The 12249-nt window shown below is 47.1% G+C and overlaps 1 protein-coding gene across 2 annotated transcripts in view; it reads right to left on the reverse strand.

The window, feature by feature from the left end:
- Positions 1–12249, reverse strand: part of AGD2 (Pyridoxal phosphate (PLP)-dependent transferases superfamily protein) — a 69965-nt gene that overhangs the window by 20743 nt on the left and 36973 nt on the right. For both annotated transcript variants that reach the window (XM_087401782.1, XM_087401783.1), the window contains exons 5-6: positions 11281–11397; positions 10911–10973 (exon numbers count right to left, since the gene is read on the reverse strand). In XM_087401782.1, the coding sequence (XP_087257908.1) occupies positions 10911–10973; positions 11281–11397 (180 nt within the window). The remainder of the gene's footprint in view (positions 1–10910; positions 10974–11280; positions 11398–12249) is intronic.

The following is a 12249-nucleotide window of genomic DNA, read 5'->3' on the forward strand; positions in this document are numbered from 1 at the left end:
AAGGACATCAACCATCAAACAAGGAAGTACATAATTACTAAAGCCATGTGTAAAAGTAGATTGATGAAGAAGAACACACGTATAATGATGGCAATGAGATGGAGAAGATGGCGATTGGATTGAAAAAACAATGTAGAGTGATCATGAACAAGAGAAGAAAGAAGGTGCGGATGAAAAGCCCCATGACTAAGAACAAGGAGCAAAGAGAAAAAAGAAATGAAAATGGAGATAGGTTTGTTCATTGTCATCAACATTTTAAAATACCTTTTGGAGAGACGTGGAATAATATAAGAAGTTCTAGCACCTTCTACCTTCTATTATCGAGATCGCTCTAGAAGGTAGCAACTAGGTTGGTTGAAAGGGTTAGTGAAAGTACCGTAACTGGACTAAATGTCCTAACTATCCTAAGTGGTACATGTACGAAATGTACCAACTGACCTAACTCACTATAACTAGGCCTACAAGGCACATACCAAGGAATGAGTGGCATCTATGGATAGCCCATAGAATGGCCTACAAACCCCCCTCCATGGTATGGGATGAAGTATCATGGACACGTCTCAGAATACCTAGTGTCATGGTTGCACATGTTCATCCTGTAGAAATATAGCAACCTATGACTGTACAAAGTACAACAAATCAAGTACTAGGTTTAAAGCTTTCCGGAAAGCTTCAAACTTAGGTCGAGGTCGAGGACGAGCCTTCGTAAAAACATCAGCCAAGTTGTTTTCAATGGAAACATAAGACAACTGAATATCACATGTTGATATCTCTCTCTAACATAGTGAACCTCAATATGCCATGCAACAGCCAAAGTACTCTGACGATCACTGAAGATGACGATAGGAGCAGTCTGACATGCATGAAGATCTGCAAGTAACTTCTGGAGCCAAACACACTCCATTGTACCTATAAAAGCTGCTCTCTACTCAGCCTCACATCTGGAAATAGCAACTGTAGTCCTGCTTCTTGCTGAATCAAGAGATGCATAAAGTACCAAGCATGAAGCAGTTGCCACTATGAGTACCTGTAGCAGAAGATACAGCTATTGCAGAAGTTGCATTAGATCCATCATCATATGAGCCTAAAGCAGCACCTACCTGTAGTACCAGAGGCACTGGCTGTAGCACCAGAAGTAACATTACGAGTAGGCCTGATCTCAGCACCTCAAACAATGTTCCACAAATACTTGGCAACCAAAACATGCCCCATCATGTATGCCCACATGGGGTAATTTGTGCCATCAAAATTGTCCTCAGCCCCAAGCATCCCAAACAAATCATCCTTATTGCTAGTCATGGTGCTGAAATTCAAGGCAAATGCACCAACTAGCCAGGCAAATGAGAGGAGGGAAACTGGTCCTTTCTGGAGGGGACTCTGGAGCGGCTAGGTTTCCCAGCAGGTTGGATTCAGGGTATTTCAGCTTTGTACAGGACAGCCTCTAGCAGAGTCATCATTGGAGGCAAGATGGGAGAGCGTTTTAGCTTGGAGAGATCAATGCGTCAGGGCTGCCCCCTTGCCCCTTACTTGTTTCTCTTCTTCGCCGAGGCTAGGACACGGAGCTCTTGGACTCGGAGTACGCGGATGACACAGCCCTGTATGTCCAGGACGATGAGTTGATGCTGGAGAGGGTGAGGTTGGCCCTGGAGGTCTTCTGTTCGGCTGCTGGTGCGAAAATCAACTGGAACAAATCAGTTGGTTTCCTCACAGACCCCGGGGCGCGTTCTCAGTGGGGGAGGTTTTTGGGTTTCAGGTGGATCCCGCGGGGACAGACAGCTAGATACTTGGGTTTTCAGGTCGGCCTGGACATCACGCCAGCTCAGCAGTTTCTCCCGGTGCTAGATTCCATCCGACGGAAGCTGGCTTATTGGAGCACTGCTAAGCTCTCCCTTGCAGGTCGTGCCTTGGTAGTCAACCAAGTCCTCCTTGCCACGGCTTGGTATGTGGCTTCCTGTTGGTGTTTCTCGAGATCCAGTGTGGCACAGCTTAGGAGGCTGGTTCGGAACTTCCTTTGGTCCGGGGAGGATGGCCTCAGAGATACCAGAGCCAGGGTTGCTTGGCAGACAGTTATTCTTCCGCAGGCTGAGGGTGGCCTTGGAGTCATCGATCCAGAGCTGCAGAGTCAGGCCTTGCTAGGCAAGTTAGTCATCCGCGGTTTGACCCCGGGGGGGCAGACGTGGAAGATGCTACTTCAGCAGGGGGTCGGTTCTTGTGTCCCGCGACGAGATGGAGAGTGGCTCCCGTCCCTCAGGTGGATCTTCACTTCCGCCCCACTTACTCAGCCCCGTTCCCCACTCGTTCGTAGCCTCCTCATGGTTTGGAGGCGGCTCCGCCTCAGTCTCATTCAGCCCCCTCCCCGCTGTCAGGAGGAGATTGATCGCCAGCCGCTTATCTGGAACGATCAGGTCAGAGATGCCGAGGGCCTTCAGTTGGGAGAGAGATCACACATCAGGTGGGATGGTTGGATGAGGGGGCCAACCCGGTCCCTTCGAGTTTGGAGGGACACGTACAGATATTTGGAGACGGCTGATCTCGCAGACGCCGCTGGAGGTGTTCGTGGAGCCCAGGCGAGACGCACGGAGATCGACGGCGCGATCCCAGCTGACTGGTTAGTTCCACCGGAGCCTCAGATCCTCATGCCTGGTGACGACCGTTGGCTGGGACAGTTCACCCCCCGTGGCATCCCACTGGTGGTCGCAGGACGTATGGTCGACTCCTCTATTTCTTTCTTCGCGGTTATGGGGGATGGACGACTCAGGAGAGAGGATGCACTCATCGACCCCCTACTCCCATGGCAGAGGGTTCGGATCGTAGGCCTTTTGGGGAAGGTCTGGCGTACCGACCCTAGCATCGAGCAAGATCAACTGTAGCTTTGGCGACTCTGGCTCTGGGAGGGGCGGGCCTTGTCAGAGCTTGAGTGGGACCCAGGAGAGTGGAGCTGGCCAGAGGTTGTGACAGGACAGGGGCCGACCTTCTTCGCCTACAGCACGACTTTGGGCAGGCGAGTTCTTGGGAGGATGCAGAGTCGCCCCCCCACCCAGCGGCCCAGCTGGTATGCACAGGGTATTTCCAGATTCTTTTTGCAGGCCTTCTGGAAGGCCTTGTGGGAGAGCTGGCGGCCGCGGAAGATCTCCTACTTCCTGTGGCTTCTCGCCCACAAAGGTCTTCCGGTGGGGAGCTGGTTGAGACAGATAGGCCAGGACGGACGCTGTCAGATCTGCCATGTGGCTGAGGAGTCACCAAAGCACTGCCTGTGGAGCTGCACTCGCGCCCAGGAAGTGTGGAGGTGGACTTTCGGGATTCTCACTCGCGCAGCACCAGAGCTAGGCTTGATCACGTGGGGCGCGTTCTGTTGGTGCAGCACCACACCTGGTCTACATCACTTATTCGAGGCATGCCAGCAGGACCCCACTTTCCTTATCACGCAGGGTACATGGGGGCTGCTCAAGGGTATCCCGCAGCACCTAACAGAGGCGGATACAAGAGTTCAGGAGAGGCAGCCAGTCTGGGAGATTATCAACAGCATAGCAGGGTGGCACATTTGGACCTGGCGTTGCGCGCAGATCCTCGGTGGCACCTCCTTATCGATTGCCCAGGTCATGACTGATATTTGGTGCGAGATTATTCATACCCTCAGAGGCCAGTGGGACCAGATTCAGGGAGATTCCCGGTCCGGTCAAGAGAAGCGGAGACGCTTCCTTCGGGCTTGGAACACTCAGGGCCTCTTCTTCGAGCAGACCTCGCAGGGCCTTCGGTGGTGCTATTCACCACCCCGATGGCTGTTCATTCACACTCGCCTCATCCCGACGTGAGAGAGTGACTTATTGTGTTACCTTTTAGGGCTGTGTCCGATTTGTGAACGCAGCCCGTCAGCTACAAGCTGACTTTTTGTATCTTGTTCTCGAAGTAATATAATTAGCACTGTTTTTTCGGGAAAAAAAATGAGAGGAGGGAAACCTCTCAAAATCAAGTGGCAAAATTCTGCTCAAGCTTCAAATCTTCTCACTGCAAAAGACTCTACTGTCTCAAGGTGTACCTGCTGCAAAAATTCCCCAAAGGCAACATGAGGCCTTTCCAAAATGCAAATGAAGCAAAGAAAGGACTGTTATGCATAAATTGGGCATAACCAATGCAAACGAGGCTTACCCAATGATGTAGCCTGAAAATACAGCGGTGAAAAGGCTCCAAAGGTCAGCAAAGGGATTCACGCTTGAAGGAAAAGTGAAAATGACAGCAAATGGCAATGAGACATGCCAAGAGAGGGCTGGAAAAGAGAGTTACAGCAGTAGAACGTGCTCCCACGAGGAGGAGAACAAGAGGAGGGTGATCCAATGGAGGGAAACTCGCAGCCCGAGCCTCGGCAAGGGAAGACCAAATGAGAAGAAATGGGCTCAAGGAGACCTCCGGAGTCTAGATCACTCCAGCAAGCTCCAAATGTCTCCAAATACCGGCACGCAGCACGAGACAGCACGAAAACACCTTCGAAACATTGGTATGAGCTTTGAGGCAAGTCTGGAAGGTAACAATTGCACCGAAATTGCTTGGAAAGTGTCCGTACAGATGCTACGAAAATTTGTACAGGTCGAAATGTAGCACAGCAGGTCCGTATAGCTTCAACCAGGCATTAAATGCAACGTACCAGCCTCCTTACAGTCCGCGCAATGTCTGAGCTGCAATAAATGCTGACGATTCTCGTCCGTACGGTGCAATAAATGTAGGCACAGATATCCGTACAGCTCCGTACAGTTGTACGACATCCATACAGCAGCAAAAATCTATGGTGCAGCGAAAAATAAACTGAAATGCTTCGAAAATGCGCCTCCTTCGCCGCAGGCACTCCAAAATGCCATCTTTTCACGCAAAAGACAAACTTCCCACAACGGAAGTGCTTGGAGAGGCAACAAGTGTAGAAAATCAGCAAACCAGCAAGAATGAGAGGTCCAAGGGCTGCCAAACAGCTTGAACAACCAATCAATGTCTAAGGGAATGGATCTCCAACCTGCTCTAATTCCACTATAGGCTAGGGCAAGCAATAAAAGCTCAAAAATGAAGGAGAGAGGACAAAAAACGAGCTGCTGTAATGAATTGCTGCAAAAACTCAGTGGAGGCTCGAGAGAGAGCCAATATAACAAAACCCTGGGGCAAAGTGCCCTAACTGGACTAACTATCCTAATTTGTCCTAAGTGGTACATGTACTAACTGTACCGACTGACCTAACAGACTGTAACTAGGCCTACAAGGCACATACGAAGGAATGAGTGGCACCTATGGATAGCCCATAAAATGGCCTACACATACTGCAAGAGAAGATTCCACGCTTCATTCTGAAATGAGGCCTTGTACCATACGCTTTCGCAAGAGGGTGTTGCTTTGTATGTTTGTAGCGATCGGATGTTAGAAAATGAAATCTCTACAGAGGGTATCCCACAACGGAAGACTGATAGATGGGCCCAAAAATTACACGCAGAAGTGTTTGACTATGGAATCAAGCTTCATAACATGTGTGTACTTAACAACCATACCTATTCTTTCACATCGCCTTCCTAATTTTCAAGTACCAAGCCAATCTATGGACTGTTGGTAGGCTGCCAGAAGCTCAAAAATGAATTTGTTTTCGTGCCCAAAGCCTCCAATAGCAGTTCGTTTTTCTTGCATGCCTGCTATTCACGCCTTCCCAGAGCCCCAAATTTGATTCGCACTTCTTCCAAGAGCCTTCCAAGCAAGGCGCCTATCAAAATTGGACGAAATCTTTGTTGCAGGCTTTCAGAGTGCCAGACTGCTACCAGATGCAAATCGCCTTTCCGGATTGGATTGCTAGGGGCCTAAGGGGTGCCAGAAAGATTAACCTATGCTTTTGTATCTGTTACTCTCAATCTTTTTAACTTATGGCTAAGGGCCATTTATTTTTTGTTGAACCATTTGCTCTCATGTGAGACGAGGGGATGTATGCATTGCATTGGAGACTAAATTTACAACCTCCCCTCCCACACACGTAAACCTATCACTTAGCTATAGAGCACTATGTGGAGTCTATTAGGAGCAAGGCAAATTTAGATTTAGATGCTCGTTTGGAAGATACTAAAATGAAATCGTTTAGAGTTTACAAGCTGTTGTAGCTTGAATGAAGAGATTTGGACTACTTTTTGATTAGCCTTCTCCTTTAGTGCTATCCTTCGTCATGGCTGAGTTTGCCCTTCACCTCCGAAGTGCCAACAGAAACTCAGTACGAAGACTTTGTATAAATGGATGCTCAAGCATGTGTGGGTGTGTGGATTTGTATGTGTGAGAACATACTTTCATACTATGGTCTACACCCACTGTTGGGTGCTGATGACGTCAGTGGGGATGTCATAGTAGCTAGTCCCTGCTATGCGTGATGGAGTTCATGGTTTTCAATCTTATGAGTGACTATCGTGAGATTGAAACTGCACTATGTTGTGTTTTTAGAGGATGAGTTTGGAAATGCTCCTTGATTCATCTAGGTATATATAAAGGCAAACTATATTAAAAAGAAAGGCACTATTGGAGGGGCTCCCTCCATTGGCACCTCACGCATAACATTTCCCCTCCTGCCCCATTTCATTATCCCCCCCACCCCCTTTTCTCTTTCGCCTCACCTTTCATAATGTCTTGCATTAGGGATCCCACCCTCATTAGGGATCCCACCTTTCATAATGTCTTGCATTAGGGATCCCACCCTCATAAATCCACCTCCCCCATTCCCCCCCTTGAGTCAATTGTCCCGTCTCTTCTTTTCACTCTCTCCCTCTCCCCCTTCAACTAATGGAAACCTTTTTTGTCCAATAGAGTGACATACTCACATGATGTTAAAAACATACTCACATGATGTTGAGATTGCCTTTCGACATTGAAGCTCTGTCTAATTTCATTCATTTCAACAATCTGAATTGCATCTCGTCATTTCAACAACCAGAGTGGCATCTCCCACTTCTCTCTCTTGGAATAGAGTGGTCACCTCCCCACCTGTGAGCTTCTATATCAGCAAGATATGAGGGAAATGACGTACAGCATAAGTTGGGATGAAGGGCCATGGATTATGGCTGCCACGAGGGAAGAAATCTAGATGCCACATGGGCAGCACATAGTTTTCCTTGTTAGTTTAGTTTTAATGCACCTCAATGGGCTGTCCTGGTCAGCATTTAATGCTGACACTCCCCTGTTTTAGGGCTGAAACCAGGGCTGGATACAGCTCAGCCATGTGCCCATGGAAGGGGCCAATACCACTTGTGAAGCCAACACTGGGGTCATTTACCCAGCCACTGGTCAAGAGCAACAGCGGCTGGTCAACAGAGGTAGGTCAGGGCATGAAAAAGACCACTGGCCTATCCGCCTGCCACATGGCAGATTGGAAGGTTACTTGACAAGTCGGCAGTAGCAGCCACGGTGGTCTAAAGCAACAGGCCAAGGCAAGAAAAAGACCACAGGCCTGTCCGCCTGCCACATGGTAGATCGGCAGGCTGATTACCACTGGTAAGCCATTGGTCTGAAGCTGCAAGTTGGAGCAAGGGCAGGAAAAAGACCACAGGCTTGTTTGCTTGCCACATGGCAGATTGACAGGCTCACTGACTAGTCACCAATCTATGGGGCAACCCTATAACATGCAACGGTAATCCGATCGTGTAATCATAGCAAGACCTTCTTTAAACCTTTAGCAAGGAATTAGCGTTATGCGCAGAAAGGAGACTACGGTAGAGAAAGAAAGAGAGAGAAATTTTATTACTCTTAGGAAGACTGATGGGTCTATGAGACTGAAAGAAAACCTGATACAAATCCTAGTAAGGTGGAGCTACTAAAACGAGCATCATCACCCGTGTTGAGTCCTAAGTCTGATCATACATAATCAAATACATCTAGGTATGACAGTGAAAAGAAAAAAGACTGGAGCGGAACGTAATCCTCCGTATGTCATGTCGCCTTGGCTGGTGCATAGCCGGTGATGGGACACTGGCATCCGTCAAGGGATCCCGTGCGTCTTGGTATCCTGGAAGAGGCTCAACACAAGACCAGAGCCACCGTGACTCCCGTGGGACATATCTCGGGTCTAAACAATGACGGGAGGTCCCCCAGAGTGATCTGTGTGTCCCCTCGATATCTCGTGTGTCGTGCTGCGATCGTCGGGTCGGGGTCTCTCTCACGTCTGTAGCAAGAGAAAATAGTGTCGACAACCGATAAGGTCCTTATACCCACTAAGGGCCCCCTCTCCCAATCAGGGGAGGATTTGCTTTATACTTGGAGAACTAAAAGATACAAATAACACTCTTCGAGAGAGCATGGAAACGCGCTTTTGAAGAGTACATTATGCACACGTATTGCAAACCCAAAGACCTGAGAGGGAACGCCAACCGATACCGATACCTTGATGACGATGTAGGGCACTTCTACAAGGCAAGGAAGAGGCTTGTGCTGTCCACTGGGATGCAGGGTTACTACATGAGTGCGAGTGAAAGCTAGGAGTAATAGATTCTAAAAGAGAGCTGAGATATGACAGAGATATAGAGCTGAGAAGTGGACTGTGCAAAACTGTAAAAGAGAGCTATAAAGAGCTATATATATATACCTTTGCTGAAACAATAAGCAAACCTTACTCCATTTGCTGGTCTGAATCCCAGACTGATGTGCTGCGTAGACACCTGTTGGAGATATCATAGCCAAAGAGTGGGGCGCAGGGCAGCCTATAAAGGCAGCCCTTCCCCAGCTCGTTTCCTTCACTTGTTCCAACCCTGAGGGGGCCCAGATGGGCTCCCATCCTAGGCTGTGGACCTAGACCTATCTCTAATCCTAAGATGGAAACACTACCCTACTGTTCTCCAATGGGTACTAGTGAACAAGGACTAATTTGTCTGACTTGACCAAAGGCTAAGAGACTGACTTACGTAGCTTGTGATGACTGACTGTCCCTGGACAAGGGCTCACAAAAGGGTCACAACATACGACAAAATATCCTATTAGGGAACTATAATGCAATTGTCGATGTAGCCAGTGTGTCACATTGCACCCAAGTGCAAGGGTGCATGTGATAGACCCTAATTGTTGGCTGGCCTATAGGACTGGGTTGGCCAAGTCAAGGCGCATCATGGCCTATATAAAAGCCCCAGTGGGGGCGCATTCAATAGCTCATTCTACAGCAATTTGTGGAGCCTTCCAGGAGCACAATGGAGGGAGAAATCCACACATAGTTAAAATAGTCCACTCTCGTGCAAGGAGGGTGAGCAGCAAACTCATTACCTGTAGCTACTGAAGCCTACAGAAGACAAGTGGCAGATGCCATAGGAGATCTCGAAGATCTCTATGAAACAAAGAACATAGGGGGAATCATCATGCTCCAAAATCGCTGATGCGAGAGGCAGAGTTAGGTGAAGATTCTTAAAAGTTCAACACGTTGGCAATTGGTCACAAGATGGACAGCCACCAGTTGGCAATGTTGATGGTCAATAATATTCCACAGGTTGGTGACGACGCTCACCGCACTGGAGAACGGTCAAAGCCCATTACATTCAAGGAACAAATGAAGCTGTATAACAAGAATGACGCCGACGAGAAGACCTATATGGTTGAGGATAAGCTTGATACAACAATTCCCAACCACAAACATGACAATGTCTTCGTGCATTCTAAGTACCATCAACAAATTCAACCACAAAGTCGTCATCTTAGCGACTCGTTGAGGCCATCATTCGTCTGACAATGACCATCCAACAATCCCCTCATAAACTTAGGACAGTTTGTATCTTGCAGAGCACCTTGCCTCAAGGATCTATCTTCAAGCTGGCACCATCCGTATCCAAGTCCATGAAACCTTTAGTGAGATCCTTGTGGCTGCTCCATATAAATCCCCACTAGAAGGAATCCCTTCAATTGTCTTTGGAATAATATTTTCCCGGTCTTCCATGAGCATGATCATGGATCCCAAGCCTCCACTTGATAGGCTTCAATAGGATCACCACCTGGTTCTTCTAGCAACGTAAAACCTATTTGCAAGTACACTTTCAAAAGTTGTGACAACTTAAAAAGACTTCCCAAATCCCACCCAATAAAAAATGCACGCTGTGTCATTTTTTTGCACATTGCAGTTGCTCACATGGCCAGTAAATTTTGTTCATTTTCATTGGCTTTCAAATCCTACAATGGAGTGTCTCATGCTTGTCATGACAAGAGAAATCACTAATTTGTGATTAGTAGACATTAAAGCATTATTATATATAATGCACAAATGGTGTAACATGTATTTTATTTATAATGGACACCAACCAGTTTGTTATGGTGGTGGATTAGATAGAACTAATCGAGTTGGAACCACTAAATTGGTCATGGCGGTGGATCATCTCAGTAGATAGAACTAATCGAGTTGGAACCACTACTTCAGACGGCATCAAATTGGGACATGTGACACTTATTTTATTAATAAAGATGTGCACACATGTGTCTAGGTCCTAGGGGCAATAGGAAGGGAAGGGTGCATTAAGGTGTATTGAATGGTAGATGCATGGGTCATAGGTTAAGGGTAGGTGTAAATGGGAAGATGGAACCTGAGTGATCTCAAGGGACATTAATGAAAGGGTATCACCCTTCATTGTGAATCTCACGTAGCATTCTCTCTATTCACCTTGCATTCATCCACCATCTCTCTCACACCTTGCATGTAGGTCAAAAAGAGAAACATATACTCTCACGAGGGCGCTCTTTCCCCATTGGAGGGCCAATTGGCATTCAAATTCTGCGTGCATTGCTCACATTCGCATTATCAAGAAGACTAGTCCTTCACAATTCTCTTCCTCTAGTTGGTCAAAAGTGGCTGGCCAGTGTGCTGCTGTGGTGATCACCTCCAGCTTTATCTCGCCTCAAAGCAGAATGCAATTCAGATTATATTCAAGCAAAATACTTTTACTCACCTTTTCACCTTGTTCTGCACCATAACCACTGTAGCCTTCAATGGTTGACAAAGCCTTTGCTCTCTGAAACCCAAACATGGCGGATAAGTTTTAGCTAACTTGATTGTTAATCCCAACTTGATTCAATACAGCCTTTGTCCACTCATCAAACCAGGAGGTACATAAGCAAGTAAACCCGAAAAAAAAAAAAGTTGCATATGTCAATCACAAGAAATTCCACTTGTACTGGTACATAAGAGACAATCACTTGAAAGTTCAAAAATGCTCATGGCAGAGGTGGACTGTGCATCTTATGCAGTTATTTAACCTATGAATTCTTCTTCTATGTCACAGGAAAACCTGTTTAGGACTGAAATGCTTTAAAAAGTACCTGCCCCATTGCTGTTGTAATAACTTCGGGGATAGGTTCTGTAGTATCTCCTATACCCAAGCTGATTATTTTTGCATCAGGGTACTTCTGCAAGTGAAGATTGCGTCTTCGTCCAATCTATCAAACAAAAGGGAAAGCAGCAACCATTAATATAGGACTACCGTAATCTCTGGCCTGCAGCATTCACAGAAAAATTATATAGCTGGGCTTTCCATTCTGTCATTTTCAATTCAGATCTGAATGACTTTCAAAGGCCTGCACATTTTAAAATACGATGCATGCATCCTATAAATCTATCCAATATAAATCCACTCCAGCAGCCTTCAGGAAGCAGTTTGGAGCAGCAGACAGCAGACCAGCAGGGATCTAGGCCATCATCCAGAGAGACCATGAGAGTTAAGTGCTGCAGACATAGCTTTCACCCTTGGCTGTCTTCTAGGGCAGCAAGGTACAAGGATCAAGGAAGCATTCACTGCCTCACGCGTGGCTGTCCCACATGGATAGCTTGGAGGTGTGTTTGCAGGCATGGTGAAAAGTCAACTCAAGCTCTATGGGAGCACGCATGCTTACGGATCTAGAAGTGCCACAGAGGTACGAGGACAGTATATTTTGGTAAGGACAGAGGGCCCTGCTCTAGTGGGACTCTAGACTTGTTTTGTATTGTGTCCATTGGACAGAAATATATTTACTGTTGGTACTATATCTCTCCTATCAGCACTGTTGATCTATTGGCTTGCACATGTATGTGCTCAACACTAAGTAAAGAAGTTTGGGATTCCACCTATAGCACCTTTGTGTGAGTTCCTACGCTACTCTATCTTCCGCTGCATATACCCTCTGTTGTGGTTATTTGTAACATGGTATCAGGGCCCGGAAGGACGTTCACACGTGGTGGAGCTTGAAGGCAAGTACCTTCTAAAGGACGACCTTGATTCAAGGCTCTAAGGGATCATCTTCGACGTCTGGAGG

This window comes from Dipteris shenzhenensis, chromosome 30, assembly GCF_047967505.1.
Source record: "Dipteris shenzhenensis isolate YYH24624 ecotype China chromosome 30, Dip_SZ_1.0, whole genome shotgun sequence".
In the NCBI taxonomy this organism is placed as follows: domain Eukaryota; kingdom Viridiplantae; phylum Streptophyta; class Polypodiopsida; order Gleicheniales; family Dipteridaceae; genus Dipteris; species Dipteris shenzhenensis.